At 37.7% G+C, this 28000-nt stretch overlaps 2 protein-coding genes across 9 annotated transcripts in view; one reads left to right on the top strand and one right to left on the bottom strand.

Moving 5' to 3' along the window:
* ZNF260 (zinc finger protein 260) overlaps positions 1-28000 on the top strand; it is a 210170-nt gene that overhangs the window by 51775 nt on the left and 130395 nt on the right. For 2 of the 4 annotated variants that reach the window (XM_070044172.1, XM_060288828.1), the window contains exon 1: positions 27364-27551. The exons of 1 other annotated variant lie outside the window; for it this stretch is intronic. The gene's annotated coding sequence lies outside the window, so the exon portion shown is untranslated. Of the gene's footprint in view, positions 1-6033; positions 6103-27363; positions 27552-28000 lie in introns of those variants that run through there. One more of the 4 variants, XM_070044165.1, reaches the window with a different exon arrangement.
* Positions 3-27893, bottom strand: ZNF382 (zinc finger protein 382). 5 transcript variants are annotated; one of them, XM_060288795.1, is made up of 6 exons: positions 27183-27321; positions 25036-25109; positions 24115-24170; positions 22594-22720; positions 22226-22321; positions 3-2316 (listed from the first exon to the last, which is right to left on the bottom strand). In XM_060288795.1, the coding sequence occupies exons 3-6, from the start codon at positions 24115-24117 to the stop codon at positions 896-898; spliced, it is 1647 nt and encodes a 548-aa protein (XP_060144778.1). In that variant the 5' UTR covers positions 24118-24170; positions 25036-25109; positions 27183-27321; the 3' UTR covers positions 3-895. The 5 variants fall into 5 exon arrangements, with proteins under 5 accessions (XP_060144778.1, XP_060144779.1, XP_030730531.1 ...); XM_060288796.1 differs by having other exon boundaries at positions 27305-27317; XM_030874671.2 differs by lacking the exon at positions 24115-24170 and having other exon boundaries at positions 27305-27893.

Below are 28000 nucleotides of genomic sequence, written 5' to 3'. Positions count from 1 at the left end.
AGTTTCCCTGTAGTATGAATTCTTGGTTTGAACCATCACCATATTGATACTATTTACAGCTGTCTTCCTTCAGAGTGAATTATCTCATGTTATGAAAGTTATGAGTCATTTGATAGTATCAACATACATATACCCCAGGACCCAGCAATTCCACTCCTAAGTATATACACGAGAGAAATGAATATATGTACACCAAAATATAAATACATTCAACAAGCATTATTTATTATGACCCTAAGCTGTAAACAATAAAAAAAAGTCCATAAACAGTAGATTGGATAAATTGAAATATAATCATATAATGGAATTTTATACAGAATGAAAATAAATAAGCTTCTGCCACATGCACTAATGATGAGTTTTAAAGACAGAGTGATGGATGAAACAAGCCATATAGGAAAGAATACATGTATAATTTATATAAAGGTTTATTATATGCAAAAACTATAACGTTAGAAGTTAGAACTGTGGTTAACTCTGAGGAGGTAACAAGTTTTATACCATATTTGCAATGAGAAATACAGTCACACCACCTTTCTTTTAAAGCAGTTCTGTTCACAGTGTGGTCCATGGACCACTGCCAGGCAGCCTACTGTTTATTACTGGGTCACAACAAGGTATATATTAAAATTTAAAATAAGCAATTTAAAATGTAGCAATTTGATAGAGGAATTTATGTCTGGTGAATCTAATAAAAATTTTAAGCTTGTATTTTCAATGACTTTTATCATTTAATTTGTCCAGTAATTCCTTTTGTGTGTTTTATAGGCTAGCAAATAGTAGGTAAATATGTGGTACAGTACCTTAAACTGTTTAATATTATTACACTTGCAAGCAACATCATGTACAGGGTTTACTATGACTTTAAAAGTTTTCACCAAAAAAGTCACAGATTTTAGTGAATTCCCATGGTTTCTATCTTGTGAGTTTTCTGATGGACAATGAGGTTTGACTTACAACTGAAGAACTTTCCACATTCTTTACATTCATATGGTTTCTCTCCTGTGTGAGTTTTCTGATGGCGAATGAGGTTTGATTTCCTACTAAAGGCTTTCCCACACTGAGGACATCCATTGGATTTCTCTCCTGTATGTATTCTCTGATGAACAGTGAGGATTGCCTTCTGGCGGAAGGACTTCCCACATTCATTACAAATATAGGGTTTTTCTCCTGTGTGAATTCTTTGATGGAGAGTGAGGGTTGTCTTTTGGCAGAAGGACTTCCCACATTCATTGCAAATATAGGGTTTCTCTCCTGTGTGAGTTCTCTGATGTACAGTGAGGGTTGTCTTCTGGATAAATGCCTTCCCACATTCATTACATTGATATGGTTTCTCTCCTGTGTGTGTTCTCTGATGATCAATGAGGTATGACTTCTTTCTAAAAGCACTTCCACATTGAGTACATTCATAGGCCTTCTCTCCTGTATGTGTTTTGTGATGTCTAGTAAGGGTTGCCTTCTGGCGGAAGGACTTCCCACAATCCATACAAATGTAGGGTTTCCCCTCTATATGTGTTTTCTCGTGAAGAGTGAGGGCTGTCTTTTGACGGAAGGCTTTTCCACATTGACTACAAACATAAGGTTTCTCACCTGTGTGGATTCGCTGATGTTCAATGAGATATGACTTCCTTCTAAAGCTATTCCCACAGTAAGGACACTGAAAGGGTTTATCTTCTATTTGAGATCTCTGATGCATGATAAAAATGGACTTCCTACAGAGGAACTTCCCATATTTGCTGTATGCGTGGGCCTTCTTCTCCATATTTTGTTGGTGAACATTGAGATTTGACTTTTCGATGAAGCCTGTTCCATCTTTATTGTATTCAAAGGGTCTTTCTCCTCTGTGAGCTCTAGTATGTGTAAATAACATTCCTTTTATAAGGAAGGGTTTTTCACATTCATTATGTTCAAATGATTGCTCTGGAGTTTGAACCTTCTGATGTTGAATAAGCTCTTGTTTACCACTCAGACTCCGCTCTGTTTGTTTATAGAGATTCACTGCAGTATGAATTTTCTCATGTTTAGTATTAAGGAGTGATTTCTCCCATCCATTACTCTCACCAAACTTCTCTCTTACAGGACTTATATTTCTAATGACTAATTCTGAAATATTTTTAAAAATCTTTCCATCAGGTTTATATTCATGTAGTGTTGTTTTTGAAATAATACGGTTCTTGACAACAGTAAATGTTTTCCCCAAAATATTAGTTCTCTCCTTCATTAGCCTTTTGTGGTTGATGGATACAACTGATCTAGAATGCCTGTCTTGGTATTCTTTGAACTTCACTAAAACATCTTCAGCTTTCCAATCTTCTTCTAGAAAAAATACAATTAACACCAGTAAGTCTTCACATAAACGTTATGGATAAGATATATATACAAACAACCCATGGTGGGACTGTCTATCTCACTACTGTAGTCTACAGAAAGGCCAAAATAAATTACCTCTTGGAGGGAAAATGTATATAACATTAAAATGAGGAAAAATTGCCATAAGTAAATAACACATATCTTTGGGATGTTGTAAGTATAAGCTACATTGAGCAGGTGTAATAAACACAAGGGCAAGGAAGCAGAAGATAAAGGATGGTGAAAGTGGGATTGCTCTTGGAATGGGCAGATTCAGAGATAATGGAGGGAGTCTATCAAGGGTACTAAACAGTAAGCAATGAAAATGTTCAGGTGAAGATGAAAGACTATATATTTATTCCCTAATGACTAAATAAGTGTTATAAAATACTTCCATGTGTTTCTTCCTCAATTGTATTTAGCCCACCCATAGCAAATGAACTTTCTCAGGACTCATTTCCTAGTGCAAACAGACACACTAGTCTATTGTCTAGACCCTAACTCTGCATATCACTGTAATTTTTTTCTCTTGAAAGGGAAGAATTGAGAAAACATAATTCCATTAGGAATTGTGAAATAAACCAGAGGACAAAGTATATCTGCAACATGAATATAATCCCTGTTATGTTCTGACTGCTGCTACCATCAATGTATTCTTCCAGAAATGATCAATAACTAAATTCTCTTGACCGTCAATTACAACTTTTCCTCCTTTCAATTTGTTAAATTACTTTTTCAGTTTTAGGGAAGGATGGGTTCAAGTTTTCCTCCTAGTGGAGTAACATACCTTAACTCTGCTATTTCCTATTGGGGCTGTGAAAGATTGAATTCTTCAGTGTATATGTACAGCACTGATTGGCCTTAAAAACTATATCTTACTACTGTTGCCTTACCACTTCCCATATCTGGCGGGGCAATTTTAAAGATGGATTCATCTTACTCACGACTTGCATCTTATTTAAAACAGCCCTTTTATCCCATCAAACTAGACATCGAAAGGTAAACAGGTAATACTGTATATGTATTTATAAAATGGAATACTTCAGTGAAATTTATACAATGGAATACCATTCAGCAATAAAAAGGAAAAAGCCTACTGATACATAATGACAAAAGGGATGAATCTCAAACATTTTTCAGATTTAAAGCTTTATACAAAAGAGTACATGTCGTACAATTCCATTTATTTGTAGTTCTAGGACACACAAAACTAATCTGTATCAATAATTGTAATTATACTGCCTTCCTGAGAATTCAACCACCTGCAGGGATATGCTACAATCCAATTTATCCAAAAGCCTTCACATATTCTTTCTACCCTTCAATGTCTATTTTGTCTGAAATTAGTATATAATTATAGTCTGGACCATCCATTTCAAGCAATCTTTCAACAACCTGCTATTTTCATATAAAATTATACGTAAAATGCTCAATTTGATAATAATGCCTTCCCAACTAACACTTATGCTCTTGGACATCAACATTTTATTGACTATCTTTTCCGAAACCTTCTGAGTATACATTAACACACTTATCAGTGGTAAAGAGATATGATCTTGACATGTATATCTAAAAGGAACTTACCATTAAATGATTTTTGAATGGATGAGAAAGATGTTTTCTTTGCATGCTACCACAGGCCATCAATCAAGTAACTATTGAATATCTAGCCTCTGCTACAAGCCACAGTAAGGAAAAGTAAAAGAGAGGACCTTATTTTGAGGGAACTGTTAATCAGATGGGAAGAGAGGCCTCAGATAAAACAATGTTGAATCAGGTAGGAAATTACTAGATCATATCAGAGGATTTGTCTCTTTGCATGTTTATAGACACTAAGTATAATGTGAATGCAGAAAAAAAGGAACTGACATGCTTTGGAGTCATCAAGGAACATTTCATGGGGAAGTGAAATTTGATCTTTTAATCAAAGGATATGTAGTATTGTGTGGTAAAGAATATATAATCTTGCCCAAAGAGAAGTCTGACATTTGCCTTTGGATTCTGGGAGGTAATCTCTAAGTCCTTGGAATGTCATGCCTGAGAGGAGTATTAATTGCCTGGGAGCCTTTGGCCAACCAGAAAGTAACAATGTGATTTGGGGGGGGTGGTCTTTGAGTCACACCAACAATGTGATTGAGAGCAGGGGGCTTTGGGTCACAGAATATTAGCTCAGTCTCTTAAGGGGCTAGAAACTTAGGTCAGCCACATGGGCAGTGAAGCATGCCTATGTGATGGAGCCCTAATATAAGCTTTGGATAATAGCCTTGGGTGAATCTTCCCTGGCTGGCAGTATTCTATATGTATTGTCACCGGGAAGTAATGCTGTCCGTGACTCCAGAGAGAGGACTACTAGAAGCTCTGTGTTTGGTACTTTCCTGGACTCTGCCTTATGTGCTTCTCCCCTTGGCTAATTTTAATCTGTATTCTTCTCTTACAAACCATAACTGTGAGTATTATAGCTTTCAGTAAGTTTTGTAAGTCCTTATAGAAAACTATTGATCCTAACAGTAGTCATGGGGACCCTTGAACTTACAGTTGGTATCAGAAGTGAGGGTGGCCTTGTGTGTACTACTGTACTCTCTTACTTTGTAGTTGGCTAACTTTGCAAGTATCCCTATGGTTATATGGCAGCTCTCACATAATGAAAGGTCCAGTTGTGAAGAATAAAATCAATTCTATTGAGTACATTTGGGAGACTCGAACAGACGTTAGCAGGAATTCTTCGTCAAAAAGAGAAATACATGTGGAATGACAAGATGGGATATTATTGTGTCAGCCCTTGAAATAGAAGGGATTTAAATTTCATATAATAAGTGATATCTTTTTTGCATATTGACTGAAAGAAAACTGAAAGAACTGGAAAATAAATCATGGCAAATTCAAATAGTAATTACAGCAGCCCACACCTGAAATAACATGAAATAACATGGCTCTCACTTTTGAAGATGTCAGTGGCAAACGAGAATATGAGAGGATGTAAGGATATTTCATGGAGTGAAATAAAACACAAATTGTGGAGAGATAATTTTTAAAATATTGCAGAGATGATGGAATCAACCTGATGTTACAAGAAACTGACTACAGGAACAAAGGAAATACAAAGATAAGATAAAGTTAATGACTATTATTTCTGAAATATCAATAACCAAAAGGATGAGACAAGTGACCCTATATTGCGGTAGGCAGATTAAAATATACCAGTAGAGGGCTTCCCTGGTGGCGCAGTTTTTGAGAGTCTGCCTGCTGATGCAGGGGACACGGGTTCATGGCCCGGTCCTGGAAGATCCCACATGCCGCGGAGCGGCTAGGCCTGTAAGCCATGGCCGCTGAGCCTGTGCGTCCGGAGCCTGTGCTCCGCAACGGGAGAGGCCGCAACAGTGAGAGGCCCGTGTACTGCAAAAAAAAAAAAAAAAAAAGAAAGAAATAAAGAAAAAAAGAAAAACCAAATATATATATATATATATATACCAGTAGAGTACAAGTGGGAGAAATGGGCTGAAAATGGCTATTTGAAAGCCATTCACATAAAATAAGGAAATCACAACTTGAGAATGGATCAGATTATTACAGTTTACATGGCTTTTATAAAGACAAGAACTGAGGATGAAGAAAGATTCTTTAAGGATACCGATGAGAGCCTACTGAAATAAAATCCATTTATTCAACAAATATTTATTTTTTCAGAGGGAAGAAAAGCAACCAAGATGAAAAAGGCACTCAGGAACGTAGGATAAGTTTTTCACCCAAATCAAGGTGGGTACGTATCAGGAATCTGAGCACTATGTTATGAAACACGGAGATTTATTGGGAAGAAATTTACTGAAAGAAGTGATACTGAAATTATCACTTTAGTCCAAGGCATATGGATTTTGAAATCCGACAGTTGGTCTCACAGTGAGAATGGGATGTGAGACTGAGTGCAGAAAACAAGTAGAAGAGGAAAGGAAATGAAAACTAAGAGGAAGATTAATATTATCAATGATTACCCTTTTATATTTTGGATAGATTTAAGAATGCATATAAATAGGAGACTATAATAAAAGAAGAAAGATAAAGAGCCGAAATGTTAAAGAAAGAGATGAAAAGCAAGAAGAAAGGCCTAAACTAACAGTTTCCAAGAGACCCTTATGGGAGGTGCGATAAGTCAAAAATATTTTTGTTAGTAATAACACTTCAGGGGGACTTCCCTGGTGGTCCAGTGGTTAGGACTTCACCTTCCAGTGCAGGGGGTGCAGGTTTAATACCTGGTCGGGGAGCTAAGATCCCACATGTCTTGTGGCCAAAAAACCAAAATATAACACAGAAGCAATATTGTAACAAATTCAATAAAGACTTTAAAAATGGTCCACATCAAAAAATCTTTAAAAAAAAAGATAATAATAACACTTCATTGGGACTTCCCTGGCTGTCCAGTGGTTAAGACTCCGTGCTCCCAATGCAGGCGGCACGGGTTCAATCCCTGGTCAGGGAATTAAGATCCCGTATGCCGCACAGTGCTGTCAAAATAATAATAAAAATAACAACACTTCATTATTAACAAAAATAATAGTATTTTAAACTGTGTTCTTATTTGCATTAGTGGGGCAAAAGCACTGGTGATTGTCTCATGAAATTTTAATTTATAGAGGTGACTGAGTGATGACACAGGGAGGCTAATTCTATTAAAAGAAAATTTTTTATTACTTACCTTTCCTGAGAGGAGGGGCCATGCCATATCATGCAGGGTTACATGGGGAAGCACCAGCTTTGGTCAGGAGGCAGAAAGAAGCAAGGGGAAAGTGTAGGCCAGAGCCTTTACTCGGGCTTGCTTGCATGGGAAAGGCAAGGCAGGGCAGGGGAAACAGCTTAGGATTGGCTAGTTTGAAGAGTGTTGGCAGGTTATGGGTTATAGGGGAGCTCTCCAGTTGTCTGGTACCTGGTCCTGGGTGATTTAGGGCAGGGTAAATATTGGCTTGGTGTCTGTGAGTTAGATAAAGGAGGTGGTTGAGGATATGGAGTGGGGATTGGTTGATTTGTATATGAAAGATGGGCTCACCAACAAGTTGTTTGTTTACTATCTCTAGAAATTGGCTAGCTCTGGGAAGGGTAATCTCTCTTCAGCCAGTAGGGCTCTCCAAAGATGTCAAAACATAAAATATAGAAAATTTAAAAATGATTGATACGGTGGGTAAAATGCTGGCACATTAACATGTATCAAAGCACTGGCACCAATCTATAATAGTAATCGCTGCATTTCTAACTACCACACACTCGCAGGAAAAAAGTTTCACTTAAGACTTTTTGATAGAGCAGAAAAAATTCATTAATTTTATTAGATCTCCACCCTTGAGTACATATATTTTCAATATTCTGTGTGATTGTTAAAGAATTATGCATACAGCACTTCTTTTGCATATCAGAGTACAGTTGATCTTTAAATAACATGGGGAGTTAGTGGTGCCAACCCTCTGCACAGTCAAAAATCTGCATATAACTTCCAGTTGGCCCTCAGTTCCTCCATATCCACAGTTCCACATCTGTGGCTTTAACCAACTGTGGATCGTGTAATATTGTAATATTTGCTATTGAGAAAATTTGCATATAAGTGGACCTGCACAGTTCAAATGCATGTTGTTCAAGGGCCAATCATATAATGTATTTTGTGAGGAAAAGTGCTGGTGTAATTATGTGAGTTGAGAACTAAATATCTACATTTTGTGGAACAGCAGTTTTACTTGAAAAAACACTATTATTCAGATGTGGGTATCTGGTAAACATTTTCTTGAACAATGTGAACCTGTCTATTCAAAGAAAACATCTGCCAATACTTGTTACCTACGATAAAAGAAGTATAAGTCATTATGTTAGAAAGCTTGTATTTGCTACAGTGAGTTTGTCAACTTCCCAATACTTAAAAGACTTTTATAATGAGATTGCTGGTGATATTAACACATGTGGGTTTGGGTTTTTTAAAAAAATATTGATATGGAAATGTGTCAAAATTTGGCAGACCTGTATGCACCAGTGAATTGTTACTTTCCAAATGACCAATACATATTACAAAACAATGCATGGGTAAAATATTTAAATAGACCATTGGATTTTATGTAATAGTCTACAAAAGTTCATTGTTATGATTTCAGATTTTATATTGCAACTAACTGTTTAGAAATAACCAATTGTTAAGTGGCAACTAAATACTTAGGAACTACCAATTGTTAAGTTTGGGTGTAGTATTAATGAAGAATATCCATGACAGTCTAAAAAGGCTTTTAAAATACTTCTCTTTCAAACTACATATACGCATGAAGGAAGATTTTCTCCATATATTTCAATTAAAACAACATATTGCAACAGATTAAATGTAGAATCAGATGTGAAAATCAGCTATCTTTTATTCAGCAAGACATTAAATAAACTTCAATCATGTAACAATGCCCCTTTACTCACTTTTCTCTTTTGAAAAATAGTTTTTGTTGGTAAAAATATGATTTTTATGTCAACATGTAATGACTTTATTATGTTTATATTGTTCTTTTTAAATGAAATAAATGAATATTTTTAAATGTGTTTTAATTTTGAATAGGATATATACACATTCACAAAGTTCTTTTGATTCTTAATAATTTTAAGAGTATAAATAAGTCTTGCAGCTGCATGTGAATCAATGAAGTTAGAACACACCCTCACACCATGCACAAAAATAAACTCAAAGTGGCTTAAAGACTTAAACATAAAACAATACACCATAAAACTCCTAGAAGAGAGCATAGGCAAAACATTCTCTGACATAAATGATACCAATGTTTTCTTAGGTCAGTCTCCCAAGGCAATAGAAATAAAAACAAAAATAAACAAGTGGAACCTAATCAAACTTACAAGCTTTTGCACAGCAAAGGAAACCATTAAAAAAAAAAAAAACAACGAAAAGACAACCTACGGAGTGGGATAAAATATTTGCAAATGATGCAACAGACAGTGGCTTAATCTCCAAAATATACAAACAACCCATGCAAATCAACAGCAAAAAAACAAACGACCCAATTGAAAAATGGGCAGAAGAACTTAATAGACATTTCTCCAAAGAAGGCATACAGATGGCCAGTAGGCACTTGAACAGATGTTCAACATCACTAATTATTAAGAGAAATGCAAATCAAAACTACAGTGAGGGGCCTCCCTGGTGGCGCAGTGGCTGAGAGTCCGCCTGCTGATGCGGGGGACGCGGGTTCGTGCCCCGGTCTGGGAGGATCCCACATGCCGTGGAGCGGCTGGGCCCATGAGCCATGGCCGCTGAGCTTGTGCGTCCGGAGCCTGTGCTCCACAACGGGAGAGGCCACAACAGTGAGAGGCCCGTGTACCACAAAAAAAAAAAAAAAAAAAAAAACTACAGTGAGGTACCACCTCACACCAGCCAAAATGGACATCATTATAAAGTCTACAAATAACAAATGCTGGAGAGGATGTAGAGAAAAGCGAACCCTCCTACACCATTGGTGTAAGTTGGTACAGCCACTATGGAAAACAGTATGAAGGTTCCTCAGAAAACTAAAAATAGAATTACCATATGATCCAGCAATCCCACTCCTGGGAATATACCCGGACAAAACTATAATTCAAAAAGATACATGCACCCCTATGTTCATAGCAGCACTGTTCACAATAGCCAAAACATGGAAACAACCTAAATGTCCATCGACAGATAAATGGATAAAGAAGATGTGGTACATGTATACAATGGAATATTACTCAGCCATAACAAAGAAAGAAATAATGCCATTTGCAACAACATGGATGCAACTAGAGATTATCATACTAAGTGAAATAAGTCAGAAGGAGAAAGACAAATATCATATGACATCACTTATATGTGGAATCTAAAATATGGCACAAATGAACCTGTCTACAAGATAGAAACAGACTCACAGACATAGAGAACAGACTTGCGGTTGCCAAGGGAGGAGGAGGAAGAGGGATGGAGTGGGAGTTTGGGGTTGGTAGATAAAAACTATTACATTGAGAATGGATAAACAACAAGATCCTACTATATAGCACAGAGAACTATATTGAATATCCTGTGAAAAACCATAATGGAAAAGAATATAAAAAAAGAATGTCTGTAGGTGTATAACTGAGTCACTTTCCTGTACAGCAGAGATTGGCACAACATTATAAATCAACTATACTTAAATAAAAAAAATTTTTTTAAGTCCTGAGACTAAAAAGTTTGAGAACTGCTGATTTAGACATTCAAAATTCTGGTAATAGCAAAGAAGTTTGTATCAGAACAACCTTCCAACTGATAACAATGATAACTATGGACCAATTATAGAAGACCAACTTGTTTGAAGACACTAAAGAATGATCAAAAGCAGGCAGAAACTGGAATGGATACAACCTTTGAAAGAAAGAAACCATACTGCAATAAGATCTACTTTTATCCAGGTCTTCCAATGTGTGCCCTGGTAGTTCATGCAGCACACAGGGGATAGATCTCAAGGAGAAAGCAGGAGTCATCCTGTGCAGAAGAATCAGAGATCAGAGTTCAGGAGTACCAGAGTGGCTGTAAATTGAGGACAGAATCCAAGGATGAAGAAAGCATAGAAGGAAAGCCCCAACGTTAGCATAAACCCCTCCTCAAAACTTTGGTTAACTTCATTTCTACAGGGTAAGACTAGAAGGAGCATAAAGGGAAAAGAAAGCTGGAACACTGAAAGAACTCAGCAGAGATTTCAGCAGCTACTTAAATCTGCAAAAACAGTTTTTAGTTCCAGTCCTGTGCCAAGTTAGAAGAATCTGGTTAAAACTTTGGTCTTTCTACTGAAATCCCAGAAGGGGCATGTATTAGGAGTAAAGGCTGCATCCCAGGACTTAGAGGAATACCATAAAACTAAAGGCAAAACTGAAACCGAAATAGAAATAATCTGAACAACTTAAAAGCAACCTGACAAAAGAATCGACATGAACCTCCAGTAACTTAACCTCCTGTAAGATTAAAACTCAGCAATCTTCAGAGGAAGAAAAAGGATCCAGCAACTTCACAACATGTTATATAAAGTCTTCCTGAGAAGAAACAGGAAAATGTGACCAATAGGGAAGATAAAAACCATTCAACAGAAACAGACTGATATATGTCCCTATGTTGAAATTAGAACTATGATAAATATGTTTACAAATCTACAAGAAAAGATGGAAATATGGGTGAAGAGATGGAGTAGTCAGGAGGCATAAAGAAATGCAAACTGAAAAAAAACCCAATAGCTGAAATATAAAATTCACTGGATGGGTTTAACAGCAAATAAACATAAGAGAATAAAGAATCAGTAAACTTGAAGTCAGGTTCACAGAAACTACCCAAACTAAAAGAACTTTTAAAATCCTTAGTGAACTACAGGGTGGGATGAAATGATTTAAGATATAATTGAGAAAAGAGCAGGAAAAAAACTGTACAAGTACAGACGAAAATTTCCCCAAATTTTATCTAAAACAAGAACTCTGTGAACTTGCTAAATTCACTTATTAGTTCTAACAGTTCTTTTCTTTTAGATTCCTGAGGATTTACTATGTACACAATCATGTCACTTACAAATGAAGACAGTTCCCTTTCTAATCTGAAGCCTTTTAACTTCTTTTTCTTGCCTTATTGTACTGACATATGTTCTGTATAATATTTAATAGAAGTGGTGATAATGGACATCCTTTCTTTGTTTTTGTTCTTAGAGGAAAAGCATTCAAGCTTTCACCACTGAATGTGATGGTGGCTATGTTTTTCAAAGATATTCTTTAGGAGGTTGAGGAAATTCCCCTGGATTGCTAATAAATAGATTTATAATAAATATAAGTTGAATTTAATTATTTTCCTGCATTTACCGAGATGATTGTGGTCTTCTCTCCTTTTTATTTTTCTATACTTTAAGTGGTAGCTTATATCCTTGAGTTTCGACCTCTTTTTATCTTTACATGGTGAATTATATAGCTTTTATTTTTAATTTAATTAATTAATTTATTTATTTTGGCTGTGTTGGGTCTTTGTTGCTGCATACGGGCTTTCTCTAGTTGTGGTGAGCGGAGACTACTCTTTATTGCGGTGAGCGGGCTTCTCATTGCAGTGGCTTCTCTTTCTTGTTGCAGAGCAGGGGCTCTAGGCGTGCGGGCTTCAGCAGTTGGAGAATACAGGCTCAGTAGTTGTGGCGCATGGGCTCTAGAGCACAGGCTCCATAGTTGCAGTGCGTGGGCTCTAGAGCGCAGGCTCAGTAGTTGCAACACACAGGCTTAGTTGCTCCGCAGCGTGTAGGATCTTCCCAGACCAGGGCTCGAACCCATGTCCCCTGCATTGGCAGGCAGATTCCTAACCACTGTGCCACCAGGTAAGTCCCTATAGCTTGATTTTTTTTTTTTTTTAGCGGTACGCGGGCCTCTCACTGCTGTGGCCTCTCCCGTTGCGGAGCACAGGCTCCAGACGCGCAGGCTCAGCGGCCATGGCTCACGGGCCCAGCCGCTCCGCGGCATGTGGGATCTTCTCGGACCGGGGCGCGAACCCGTGTCCCCTGCATCGGCAGGCGGACTCTCAACCACTGCACCACCGGGGAAGCCCTAGCTTGATTTTTGAATTCCAAATCAACTTTGCTTTCCTGGGATAAACTCCTTTCGGCCATGTGGTATCATCCTTTTAAAATACTGCTAGATTCAGTTATTTTTTTAGATTCAGTTTTATAATATTTTATTAAGGATTTTTATATCTAGCTTCATGAAGGTTGTTGCTGTGTAGTTTTCTATTCTTATAGTGCCTTTGATTGTGGATAATGCTGGTCTTATAAAATGAGTTGGGAAGTGTTCTCTCCTACTCTTATTGGTTGGTATAAAATTGTTTGTATATTCGCTAATGGTCCTTTTAATATCTGTAGGATCTGTAGTGATGTAGCCTCTTTAATTTTTGATATTGGTGATGTGTCTTCTATTTTTTATTAGTAATATAGCTATGGTTTATTAATTTTATTATTTTAATGTATCAGCTTTTGGCTTCACTCATTTATTCTTCTTCTGTTATGTATTTCATTGATTGCTGCTTTAGTCAGTTTTTCCTCTTACTAACTTTTGAGTTTAATTTACTTTTCTTTTTCTAGTTACTTAGGGTGACAGTTTAACCCCTGTTTTAGGCCCTGATTTAAAGAAATAAAGTTTTTTAATGCTGCTATGGTTGCATCCCACACATTTTGATATGTTGTCTTAATTATCATTCAGTTCAAAATACCTTCTAATTTACCTTAGGATTTCTTCCTTGCTTCATGGGTTATTTGGAAATGTGATTAATTTCCAAAAATTTGGGGAATTTAGAGATACATTTTTGATTTCTAAATTAATTCTACTGTGGTCAGAAACTATACACTATGATTTCAATTCTTTTTAATTTATTGATACTTGTTTTTAATTTATTGATACATATGGCCCAGCATATAGAGTCTATCTTGGTGAATGTTCCATGTAAAATAGTCTATAAAGATTAACTAGGTACAATTGATTGTGTTTCAACCCTTCCATAGCCTTATTGATTTTCTTTCTCTTTGTTCTCTCAATTACTGAGGGAAAAGTATTTATATCTTAAGCTATAATTATATTGCTTCTTTCAGGGAGCAAAATTGGTTCTGAAGAAAATGAAAAAAGAAAATCTTACATATTACTATCGTTTGTGGCCCTCCAAAGGGCAACAGAACATAGATTATTGTATTAAAATTTCATGGGGGGGCAATTAGAAAGAAAATCTCTAAAAATACTTTTAGGGTAGTGAAAATGATAAAAAGCTGAGAAACACTGAAGTATTTTGAAGCTGTTACAGTTGTTATGACCTCTCAATGAACTGTCCCTCTTTATCACTGTAATATTCTATTTTCTGAAATCTACTTTGATATATGGCCACTCCCATTTTCTTCTTAGTGTTTCCATGTGTAATAGAGTCAGATTCTATTTTTGATGTCTTACTGCTGACACCTTCCTAGACCCACTCCCTTTTTTTCCTCTCTTGCCCCACACCTGGGCAAGCCAATCAGAAACCTTGAATGTTCTCTCTGTTGGTGCTGGCAGGAAGTTTAAACCACGCAAGCCCTAGCCTATGTGTAGAGACCTGACCTTACCCCTCACCAAAACACAATAAACACCAAAGCCAGACACCCCTCCTTGCTCTCTCAAGCCATTTTAGGACTAGCTTGGGAATCTTCCCTGCTCTCCCTAGAAAGCCTCATTATGTGAGATTTCAGTCTTGACATCTGTCCCAAATTTTGGGTGAGTGGAGTGGGGGATGATCTCATCCCCACATAGGGCAATCACAAGACAGTATGGTACATATTTTTTCATCATTTTATGATTCACCTACCTGTGTCTTTATATTTTAATACATAGGACATGGTTGGGTCTTTCTTTTCATTTCAGATACTGAATAGTCATCTTTAGAAGCTTCTTTTGGTTTTTTTTTCGATCTTTGCTATCTTGTCTCATTATGATCACTTTCAGTTTACATCCCTGATGATACTCAAGTCATTTATAATGGGTTTTAACATACTTGTGAGCGAATTCCATCACCTCTACCTTTTTTAGGTCTGTTTTTATTAACTGCATTTTTTCCTATTGAATGATTTTTTTCCTGTTTATGGGTCATATTTTCCTGCTTCTTCATATGTTTAATAATTTTTGACTGGACATCAGACATTATCAATTTAATGTTGTTGAGTTTAAGATATGGTTGTATTTTCATAAAGAATATTAGTCTTTTTTTTTTTTTTTTTGGCATTCTGTGGCAGCCAGAGTTGCACCACTAGGACCTCCCTTCAAAAAGAACTTACCATTCATGTGCAAGAACTGTTAACATCTTCAGGATGCTCTTAAGATTTTGAACCAAGTCAGGGTCTCCCGAGGGAATCCCCACCAAATGACTGAACACTGAGTGGGTACTAGAGGGTGGCCATTTCTGTCCATTAGGACTCCTCTGATGAACAGTCTTTGCTTCAGAGGAGTTAGGTTGGTTGAGACTTTGTCAGATATGCATAATGGTCTAAGGCTCTCCCTGCCCAATCCCCTTTTCTTCCACATATCTGTATCATGGTCTGATGGCTTTCTGATCTTACTTCTTCCTTTATCTTTCATAGATGTCACCTCTAAGAAATCTATTATACTCCCAACTCCAACTCAGCATCTCCTTGGAGGACCCAACAGGTACACAGAAGTTATTTTTGGATTAGTTTAATCCTTTTGATGCTTTAATTTAAGCCCTTTTATGACAAATCTTGCAGTCTTTAATCTATTGCCCCATTTATTAGGTATGACATTTCTAGGGTGTCTATCTAATGTCCTATGTATTAACAAGTTCTCTCCACTCTGGCTGAAGGGAAATAAAATGATTCCTGGTGCAGCAGGCTATGAGAATTGTTTGTCTCACAACACTGTTGTATTTTTCTTAGAACATGTCCTTGACTGGTCTCATGGGGTTTCACCTACCCACGTGCAGACTTATCTTTAGCCAAGACTCAAAGGGAACATTTTCAAGATTTGGGGAACTCTTTCTCTGCATAACTCTCTCTTTTGGAAAGTGTGACCTGCAAATTCTAGTCACCTCAATTTCCTTGAATGCCAGTGTTGGTCCCCTAAAGTCAGTAAAACTTCTTTCTGGATTCCTCTCTCTGCACTGCAGTCTGGAAGTTGCCTTCAAATGAAAGCCTGGAATGAGGTAGGGTGCATCTCATTTATTTCTCTTCTCTCAGGAATCCAGGCCTGTGCTGCCTGTTGTGCAATATCTGAAAATAGTTTTGTCCAGTTTTCTAGTTGTTTCCTGTAGTAGTATAATTCTAGACTCTTACTTCCTCAGGGCTGGAAGCAGAAGTTTTGAATTATAAAAATGCAGGCCCAAATGGCTTAATAATGATTTTCTTCAAACATTTAAGGAAGCAACAATGCCAATCTTACAGAAATTCCATAAGAAAGTAGATGAAAAGGAAACACCCCCAGTTCGATATGGCTGACACAATTCTGGACACAAAAACTTTTCAATGACATTACAAGAAAACTACAAACGACTATCCTTGGTAAAATCATGCATTTAGCTTACTAAAATATTAGCAAACCAATTTCATCAATCTATAAGAGAGATAATGCATCTTGTCCAACTGGGGTTCATCCCAGGAGCCCAAGGTTGGTTTAAAATACAAATTAATCGGGCTTCCCTGGTGGCGTAGTGGTTGAGAGTCCGCCTGCTGATGTAGGGGACACGGGTTCGTGCCCCAGTCCGGGAGGATCCCACATGCCACGGAGCGGCTGAGCCCGTGAGCCATGGCTGCTGGGCCTGCGCGTCCGGAGCCTGTGCTCCGCAACGGGAGAGGCCACAACAGTGAGAGGCCCGCGTACTGCAAAAAAAATTTTAAAAATAAAATAAAATAAAATAAATCAATGTAATACATACAGTAACAGATTAAAAAAGAAATATCATATGATCATCTCAACAGATGCTGAAAAAGCATTTAAGATCAACATCCATTCGTAATTAAAATTGTCCAAAAACTAGGGAAAAAAGAGAATTTCCAGAATCTAACAAAGAGCACTTATGAAAAATCTACAGTCAATATTAAGCTAAAGAATGAAATATTAAATGTCTACCTTCTAAATTTAGTGAACTGCTAAGGATGCTCACTCTCACTACCTCTATTCAACGTTGTACTGTAGATCCTGGTCAGTATAACAGGGTAAGAAAAAGAAATGAAAGCAATAAAGTATGCAAATGTAGACGTGAAATATCTTATTTCAAGAAGGCCTGTTTTATGTATAGAAAATCTTAAAAAAATAACAAAACAAATAAAGAACAAGAGTAACAACAACAAAATTTAATACCATCAAAAGAAATATGCAAAGTCAATATCTAAAAGTCAATTGTGGCTACACATATTAAGAACAAGCTGGAAAAAGAAATTTTAAAAATCTCATTATTTACAATAGCATCAAAAATATTAAAAGCTTAGAGATAAACTTAATAAAATATGTATAAGACCTCTATACTAAAAATAATAAAACACTGCTTATGGGAATTACAGAAGCTAACTAAAATGTTAAGATATAGTATAGCCATGGACCAAAAGACTCAATATTACTGAGATGTTATTTCTCACCAATAAAAATCCCAGCATATTTATTTAGAGAAACCAAGATGGTACTGGCACAAAAACAGAAATATAGATCAATGGAACAGGATAGAAAGCCCAAAGATAAACCCACACACATATGGTCACCTTATCTTTGATAAAGGAGGCAAGAATATACAGTGGAGAAAAGATAGCCTCTTCAATAAGTGGTGCTGGGAAAACTGGACAGCTACATGTAAAAGAATGAAATTAGAACACTCCCTAACACCACACACAAAAATAAACTCAAAATGGATTAAAGACCTAAATGTAAGGCCAGATACTATCAAACTCTTAGAGGAAAACATAGGCAGAACACTCTATGACATGAATCACAGTGAGATCCTTTTTGACACACCTCCTAGAGAAATGGAAGTAAAAACAAAAATAAACAAATGGGACCTAATGAAACTTACAAGCTTTTGCACAGCAAAGGAAACCATAAATAAGATGAAAAGACAACCCTCAGAATGGGAGAAAATATTTGCAAATGAAGCAACTGACAAAGGATTAATCTCCAAAATTTATAAGCAGCTCATGCACCTCAATGTCAGAAAAACAAACAACCCAATCCAAAAATGGGCAGAAGACCTAAATAGACATTTCTCCAAAGAAGATATACAGACTGCCAACAAACACATGAAAGAATGCTCAACATCATTAATCATTAGAGAAAAGCAAATCAAAACTACAATGAGATATCATCTCACACCGGTCAGAATGGCCATCATCAAAAAATCTACAAACAATAAATGCTGGAGAGGGTGTGGAGAAAAAGGAACCCTCTTGCACTGTTGGTGGGAATGTAAATTGATACAGCCACTATGGAGAACAGTATGGAGGTTCCTTAAAAAACTAAAAATAAAACTACCATACGACCCAGCAATCCCACTACTGGGCATATACCCTGAGAAAACCATAATTCAAAAAGAGTCATGGGCGCTTCCCTGGTGGTGCAGTGGTGGAGATCCGCCTGACAATGCAGGGGACATGGGTTCAATCCCTGGTCCAGGAATATCCCACATGCCACGGAGCAACTAAGCCCGTGCGCCACAGCTACTGAGCCTGTGCTCTAGAGCCTGCGAACCACAACTACTGAGCCTGCATGCCACAACTACTGAAGCCCGCATGCCTAGAGCCTGTGCTCCACAAGAAGAGAAGCCACTGCAATGAGGAGCCCGCACATCGCAATGAAGAGTAGCCGCCTTGCGCCACAACTAGAGAAAGCCCGCGTGCAGCAACATAGACCCAACGCAGCCAAAAATAAATGAATTTAAAAAAAAAAAGAGTCATGTACCAAAATGTTCATTGCAGCTGTATTTACAATAGCCAGGACATGGAAGCAACCTAAGTGTCCATTGACAGATGAATGGATAAAGAAACTGTGGCACATATATACAATGGAACATTACTCAGCCATAAAAAGAAACGAAATTGAGTTATCTGTAGTGAGGTGGATGGACCTAGAATCTGTCATACAGAGTGAAGTAAGTCAGAAAGAAAAAAACAAATACCGTATGTTAACACATATATATGGAATCTAAAAAAAAAAAAGTGGTCATGAAGAACCTAGGGGCAAGATGGGCATAAAGACACAGACCTACTAGAGAATGGACTTGAGGATACAGGGAGGGGGAAGGGTAAGCTGGGACGAAGTGAGAGAGTGGCACGGACATATATACACTACCAAACGTAAAATAGTTAGCTAGTGGGAAGCAGTCACATAGCACAGGGAGATCAGCTCGGTGCTTTGTAACCACCTAGAGGGGTGGGATAGGGAGGGTGGGAGGGAGGGAGACACAAGAGGGAAGAGATATGGGGACATATATATATGTATAACTGATTCACTTTGTTATAAAGCAGAAACTAACACACCATTGTAAAGCAATTATACTCCAATAAAAGATGTTAAAAAATAAAATAAAATCAAGAAATCAAGAAGTTGATTCTAAAATGTATTTGAAAAAGAAAATGAAAATGACCTGGAATAGCCAAAACAATTTTTTAAAAAGAAGAAAGTTAAGAGGACTTACTCTGGCATCAAGACTTATTATAAAGCCACAATAATCAAAGACCAGGTGGTATTAGTAATGGGACTTAAATTATATCAAAGGAAAGAATACTCTAGAAATAGACTGACACAAATACAATCAAACAATTTTCTTTTTTTTTGCGGTACGCGGGCCTTTCACTGTTGTGGCCTCTCCCGTTGCGGAGCACAGGCTCTGGACGCGCAGGCTCAGCGGCCATGGCTCACGGGCCCAGCCGCTCCGTGGCATGTGGGATCTTCCCAGACCGGGGCATGAACCCGTGTCCCCTGCATCGGCAGGCGGACTCTCAACAACTGCGCCACCAGGGAAGCAATCAAACAATTTTTGATAAGATCATCAGAGCAATTTAATTCAATTCAACAAGTGATGGGACAAATTGATATCTATATGGATGAAAACAGACTCTTAACACTTACCTCATACCATAAATAAAACTTAACATGAGATGGATCATAGAACTAATTTTAAAAAAGCAAAATATACATAACATTTTTAGAAAAAAATATAGGAAACTATCTTTACAACCTTAGGCAAATATTTGTTTGAGAGGTCAAAGAAATAATGATAAAAGATAAAAATGATAAACTGGACTTCAAAAACTTGTGATTTTTTAAAGACACCATTAAAACGAGTAGGCAAGCCACAGACTAGGGGAAATATATGCAATACCTATATCAAACAAAAGACTTCTATTCAGAAAATGTAAGGAATTCCTACTATTCAAGGAAAAAAATATATTACCCAATAAAAGATAGGTAAAACATTTGAACAGATACCTCTGAAGAAGATATAAAAAGCACATGAAAAAGTTCTCAACATCATTAGTCATAAAAGAAATCTAAACTGAAACTGCTAAGATATGCTACCATTCTTCAGAATAGTACTTCACAATGACCAAAATGAAAATATTGATAACATCAAATGTGGAAGAGAATGTGGGAGGCAATCAAAATTCTCATACATTGCTTGTAAAAGTTTAAAATGCTATGGTAACTTTTAAAAACTGGCAGCTTCTAAAATGTGAACTATAAACCTGACTTATGAATGATGGAATACCTACCATCTGATAGGTATTTACTGAGGAGAAATAAAAACGTGTGTCCACAAAAAGATCTTTACAAGAATGTTCACCGCAGCTTTATTCATAATAGCCCCAGGGACTTCCCTGGCAGTCCAGTGGTTAAGACTCTGTGCTTCCACGGCAGGGGGCTTGGGTTTGATCCCTGGTCAGGGAACTAAGACCCCACATGCCGTGCAGTGTGGCCAAAATAATGATAATAGTAATAATAATAATAATAATAGCCCCAAACTGAAACATTTCAAATGTCTATCAATAGGAGATGCATAATAAACTGGTATCTCCATTCAATTGAATACTATTCTGTTTAATTAAAATAAACTATTTATATATGCAAAAACATGTATAAATCTCTCAGATGTTAAGCTGAGTGAAAGAAAGTAGACATGAAAAAGGTCCAGAATAGACAAAACTAATCTATGTTGGTAGAAATCACAGTGGTGATCGTCTTAGGGAGGGATTGACTTGGAAGAGGCCTGATGGAACTTAATGGGTTAATGGAAGTGTCCTTTATCTTGACTAGAGTGTGAGATACGTGGGTTTATACTTCTGTCAGAACTCAAAGAACTTTACACTTAAGATCTCTCTGGACATTATACCTACAAAGCATGGAGTGGATTCTTGGTAAAGTAATAGCAGCCAATAGCTCTATAAGCATAAGGCACACAAGGAAAGGATTTATGTGGGGAGTGATATTCAAAATAAAATTTAGATTTTAGAGGTATTTAAATCAGTCATGTATAGACACTTCAAAGATCTCAGGCCTTTAAAAATATATCCCTAATAAGACAGTTACTGTCTGAAAAAAAAGAAGAAAAAAAGAAAATAACAGTTGTTGGTAAGGATGTGGAGAAACTGGAACCCTTGTGCATTGTTGGTGAGAATGTAAAATGGTGTAGCCACTATGGAAAACAGTATAGCAGTTCCTCAAAACATTAAACATAGAATTACTATATGATCCAGCAATTCTACTTTTGGGTATATACCCAAAAGAAAGCAATGACTCAGATATGTATTTGTACACCCATATTCATAGTAGCATTATTCACAGTAGCCAAAAGGTGGAAGCAACCAAAGTGTCCACTGAGAGATGAATGGGTAAGCAAAATGTGGCATGGACATATAATGGAATATTATTCAGCCTTCAAAAGGAAGAAAATTTTGATACATACTACAACATGGGTAAAACTTGAAGACATTATGTTAAGTGAAATAAACCAGTCACAAAAAGGACAAATACCATATGATTCCACTTATATGAGGTACCTACCAGTAGTCATATTCATAGAGACAGAAAGTAGAATACTGGTTGCCAGGGGATACTTGGGGGTGGTAATGGGGAGTTATTGTTTAATGGGTACAGAGTTTTACTTCTGACAGATGAAGGGTTCTGGAGATGGATGGTGGTGATAGTGGCACAACTATGTAGAAGTACTTAATGCCATGGAACTATATGCTTAAAAATGGTTAAGATGATAAATTTTATGTTTATTTTACCAAAATTAAAAAAATAAAAATAAATAAATAAATAAAAATTAAAAAAAATAGATCTCTGAAAATATTCAAAGACATCAACTACCTGAGCCCACTGGACTTTATCTATACAGACTCACCGAGGTAACTCTGACTTGGAAAAATTTTCTCTGTTGTCCATAGTTCTTTTCCTTGTTCCAACTTGTGGATCATATCAGGCTTAGTCATGTGAAATCCTGATAATAAAAAATGAGACTTGATCTAAGCTGTTGGGCTTCAAAACTATTGAAGGAAGAGAAAGATACAGCTTCAAGACGGCAGACAAGGTACACATTAACGTCCTACCAAAGTTAATACCTTGTACTAGGCCAAGTGTGGACACAATCACGCTTTCTACTAACAGAAAGGGATTCATCACCTCTGATCTTTGAAAGTCAAAGTTCTATATGTTTCAGAAATTCTTGAAAGGAGATGCATGACACTGAAAGATTCAAGGAATTTTCCTTACCTACAGAGATGAGGTGAAAATAGTTTTCCAACATGACATCCCTGTAGAGGGCCTTCTGAGCAGGATCCAGTTGCTGCCACTCCTCCTGGGTGAAGTCCACAGTCACATCCTTGAATGACACTGATCCCTGTAAGGGCATAGTCTAGTTCATCCTAAAGTAATTGAAACTAGTGAGAACTAGACATTGGAGACCATGTTCAGTGGTCAAACTGGTTTTCTTACTTTGTGTTTTATACTGTAGAAAATTCTCTCTGAAAATACATTCATCAGTATTTACTTATTATCTCATGCTAAAAATACATGAGATCATACTCTTTGCCTTGAATGTGATTGGTTGCTTGGTGCACGAAAACAGATAAAACCCTGACCTTGCTCATAAGAAGTTACAGGCTAAAGGAAGGGCATATGTGTAAATACATACACTCAATAGATATTGCAGATGCAATGACAGAAATATGTACAAGGGAACATACTACAAAGTAAAGAAAATTTCATTTTGTATTCTAAGACTTCATTGAGGACATAAAAATTTTGTACTCACAATGAATATTTTTTGTAGAACTACATGTCAATGGCTTTTGAGATTCATGGGGAGAGTAAAACCAGTCAGTAAATTCAGGAAATAGCAAAAGGTACAGTATGTTAGGAAAGAGTCTTTGAGCTGTAAGAAGAAAAAAGTATATGGAGGTAGGCAGTAGGCATATTTATGTAATAATACTGGATTTTTTAATACTCTGTTTTAAGACAGAGCAATGGTCTTAAAAATGTACTGAGCACACTTCCAACATATTTGTATTTATTTATAAATCATCAGTTGGCATTAATAGCAATCCACACTGTTAATGATTACTGTTCTGGAACATAAACTATTAGTATTTTCCTCCTTTTCAGTATACTGTCTTGTACATTCCATTGTAATGCATACCCCACTTTAGGTCTGCTGCTTTATGGAGTACAAAAAAACATGAAGAAATGTTAAGTCATCACATATGTTATGTGAAAAAATTTGTACTTTAGAGGCAATACTCTCGAACACTAGAGAAGGCTTGAGGTGTGTTAGGTGGGAAAGACAATTAAGTAACCACTGTTAGAGATGTGTCCAAGATTAAAATGGTATTAGTGGTCTGGACAGGAGACAATTGGTTGCTTCATGATGAGTTTCAACAGAACTGGTCATAAATTGGTTGTAGAGTGGAAAAAAGAGAGGCACAGCTCTTAGGTCATCTGCACAGCAAGTGGGTGGGTGCTGAGACTAGAAAATGGAAATGGGAAGCAGGAGAAATAATAAGCTGGACCAAAGGAGGTAATGAGGTAAACCTTGGACATGTACTTGAAATGTCTATGAAACATACAGGTAGTGATAGCTGTTGGAGGTTGGATATATGGTTCTGACACTCTGGTTAGAGGTCTAGGATGGAGAGAGGTATCTGAGAGTCACTAGAATCAGATCAGTATAACCTCTGGAGTAAATATGATTGTGCATACAGAAAAAGAGACAGAGAGGAGAAGAGAACCAATTACCATTTGGGGAAAACCCAGATTGGTATTTCAAAGATTGGTAGATGAAGAGGAATTTTCTGAAAGAAAGATATGGAAACAGGAGTAAGTACCACCTTTGATTCAAGAATAGAATATCTCAAGAGTGGATTAGCAAATGCATCTCCTTCTCTTTCATGCTCATATAAAGATTAGAAGAAACTATAAATGTAAGAATAAATCTATAATAGCACTGAAACACTGGAAAGGTTTTCACTGGTGGGCCACAGTTTATAGGAATTGCTGGCAGATATGGATAAAATATATCAGAGAGCAATGTAAAATTTCAGTTTTCTGTACAAGCTTGCAAGCAAATCTCTATCCTAAAAACCTCACAAAACAGGAAATCTAATCCAAAATAATAATGTGATCTACCAATTTCTACCTCCCACTAAACCTAGGTCAGTGGAGATGATCAAGGTTTTTGCATGTCTGCTCCCTGACTCCTCACAAATTTAGATCTCAAATCAGTGTCTAGACAAGATAGATTCATTCAAGTAATATATTCCCATTTAAATGAAGATAATACATTTCTGTTCCAGCAGTACTTTTATGAGAGGACTGAGAAAGGAGATGATGAATGATACACCCAATCAATATGCAAACATTGGCTACAACTAGAAGGTGCATTTGGGGAAGACTTAAGTTTATTCTGTTGGAATGAGAGAAACTGGGAACAGGACTGCCGCTAGGGTGAGGCAGGTAAGACACGTAGGGTACAAAAGTTAGAGCTGGACAGCCCTGAGGGTCCTTCTTAAATTTTGTATCTAGGCCACCTGCTTGCCCTACTGGAGACAAGTTTGATGGAAGCAAATCCCAATATCCAGAAAATTTAAGGATAGGGAAGCAAATGTTCATATAACCTAAAAACAAGTTACTTCAGAAAGAGAGGAAACATCATCTCACCTGAGGCATGGCTTTGATATTTGCAAGAGATGAAACTTCTCTTATGAGCTCTTCTTTTGGAAAAGGGAAGAGTCCTGAGAAGGCAGAGATGGGAAGATACAAGGAGCCATGTGAAACCATATTTGACTGAGATCACCCAGAATAACTCAGTTAAATCTACATCTATTTTCAGTTTCAGCACTTGCCCACTCTGTGTACCCCACACAAATCCAGGACAGAGATTAGTAGGGAAATGGACAAATCCTGTTGCCTTATCAATGCCAGAAACCTAATCTTCTGGTGAGGTAGAATAGATTCTGGGGAATCTGTTGTAGCTTGGAGAGAGGGAACATGGTGTGTTTCCCTCTGCAGCTCTACCTTCCATCTGCCATGGAAGACAGATTTATCATATATTTCCAAATCGTTCTTCATGGATTTCCTACCAATTTACACTGTCTCCAGCAGTGCATGAGAATACCTCCCCACATCCTAATGAATGCAGTTGAAAATAACTTTAATCTCTGCCTACCAGATATATATATGTTCTAATTTACACATTTCTTATTATGAGAATAAGTTTTTATTTCTTTTCTGTGATGACATCTTATAGTATGTCTGTTTTTCTCATAGGTGTTTATTTTCTAATTGGTTGACATTATCTTCTTTTTCAATTTAATAAATTAAACCTTTATCTATTTTAAGTTGAAAGTGATTTTTCTTAGCTGTTCATGTAACTATTAAAGTGTTTATGCCTTGTGAAGGTTTTTTTCCTGGCATGTTTTATTGTTTAGCAATACTATGTTCTCAGTTGATATGAAATGCCATCTCTATCATCATTACACATCGCTATATACTTGAGAATATTTGGACTTTCTATTTAATTTCTCTACTTCATCTCTATTGATTCACCTGTGTGTACTACTAATTAGCATAGTTAATTATTGAAAATTAACCATTATTCATTATTAATTTATTAATAGTAATTTAAGTATTAACTACTGAACAACTCTTTTTAGTAGTACAGGTATGGAAATAGAAAAGAAATTGATCTTTCCACACTGTAGGCTTTCAGGCAGAGAGAATAGTTTGCTAAATGAAGTCTGAAGTATTGACTGCTACTGTGAATATTTTAAATAGCAAAATAATATTTTAATTACTAAAATGAGACTGGTCTTATGATTAAAAGTATACCTAATACTTTTATATCATGGAATGCCTGAAGAGGCTATTGACCCTGCCATAGATTTCATCCAGAAGCAGGAAAACTTACTCATATATCAGTGTTGAAAGTGCTAGTTATGGGTAAAAATTGTTTTTTTCCTGCATGCTACCCATGGAACACTAATTATTTTAACACATTGGTTTTAGTTCATATAATACTTCCCTGTAATGAACCTTACCATCTGGGAATTATGAAATCTTACCTCTTCCTTTCCAATACTCATACCTCTATTTTATTTGCTAAATACCTACTGAGTTACAATTTTGCAGGCAGGCTTAATGACCTCTATTCAGATAATCAAATCTTAAGTACCTAACTAGTGGTCATACAGAGTCTCTCAATCACAAATAGTAACAGTAGGTTACAAACACATGCAAAGTTACATTCGATCACTTACTTCAGAAAAGCACCGTCTCACGGCACACCCATGTCATTCACAATCTCAGACAGCACATTACTAATTCCAGGCAAAGTCACAAAATCACATCACAAATCATTTCGCTTCTCCATAGTCACCTGCGGTCTCAAACACGACTCACACCTAATCCGAAGAGAGACATATGCAGAGGAGTCCCCACGCAACAAGACTCATCCAGTTTCGCACACAGTCAGCCGCAACATCCCACAGAGCAGCACGCATCCAAAACGCAGCAGGTTGGACACAGGAGGCCGCTTCCATTTGGTACACACACACACACACACACACACACACACACACACACACACACACACACACACACAGCATCCTCTGTGTGAGGCCCTGCTCCCTGCGATGGAGATTCCTCGGGGTCAAAACAGACAAAATCTCTCCTCGCAAAACTCGCTCCAGGTCACACTCGATTGTCACCTTCAGGGTCACGCCCACGAACCACGCCCGAGGCCCCGGTAGCACAGATCTGAGTGTCTGGTTACCACGGCCCGGTTCCGGTTCCCTCCTCATAATTACCAGGCCGGGTTTGGGCTCCCGGTTTCCTCCCCAGACTGCCCACCAGGTCCCGCTTCCCTAGTCTGCCCTCCGGGACCGGAGCTCCCAATTCCCGCCTCCTCCTCAGAGGCCCTAGGACCTACCAACCTCACCCCCGCCAAGGCTCAGTTCTCTGCGCCTGCGCACTCCCGCGCGGGCAGGCGCTCCCAGGAGTCTGCGGGGCGGCGGGTTAGGAACCGCAAGGTCCCAGCTGCGGACGCTCGGGTGTGTTAGTGTCGGCGTCCGCACTTTTCCGGGTTGGACTCCGTTTCTCACAGGCCTTGGGGGGATTCATGAACTTCGGTCTCTGGTTCTTTTTCCGCTAGCCTTGGGGTCATCGATTTCCGTGCGGTGAGTTGAGGTGACCCGGGTCTGGGTGAGGGAGGAGCTCACTGCAGGAGTCCCGGAGTTTCCCAGACACGGATGCGGCAGGTGGAGGCAGGAGCCTCGGGCCTTTGTGAGTCAGCTGCTGAAGAAGGTGATTGTGGGTGGGCATGTGTGATTGTGTGACTGCATCAGTGTAAGATACACACATATGAGTGTATGTGTGTATCAGAAAGGGCGATAGCGAGCAAGCGAGAGCGTGTGTGTGAGTATGGGGTCGGGGTTGTGTGCATGGTGGGAAGGCTCTGACTGGCCCAGATCAGCTTCCTAGGACTGAGAGGGGGCGGGGCCTTATTAATGACTGTGATCGGCGGCGACTGTGAGGTGTTACACTGTGACCAAGTGATCCTGTGACTATTGTGACCGACTAGCGACAGATCAAAACTGGCCTAGTGTGACTTTTTTTTACTTTTAGG

Source organism: Globicephala melas, chromosome 19 (genome assembly GCF_963455315.2).
Source record: "Globicephala melas chromosome 19, mGloMel1.2, whole genome shotgun sequence".
NCBI lineage: Eukaryota > Metazoa > Chordata > Mammalia > Artiodactyla > Delphinidae > Globicephala > Globicephala melas.
The sequence above is the reverse complement of the archived record's forward strand: the minus strand, read 5'-3'. Positions and strand labels throughout refer to the sequence as shown.

Bases quoted from the DNA above. Each gene is read 5' to 3' on its own strand.
- ZNF382 (XM_030874669.3), bottom strand. From the start codon at position 22,732: ATGCCCTTACAGGGATCAGTGTCATTCAAGGATGTGACTGTGGACTTC. The intron at 22,322-22,593 runs GTAAGGAAAATT...TTTTATTATCAG, and splicing joins TTTTCACCTCATCTCTGTAG to GATTTCACATGACTAAGCCT. The intron at 2,317-22,225 runs GTGAGTCTGTAT...TATTTTTTCTAG, and splicing joins TCCAAGTCAGAGTTACCTCG to AAGAAGATTGGAAAGCTGAA.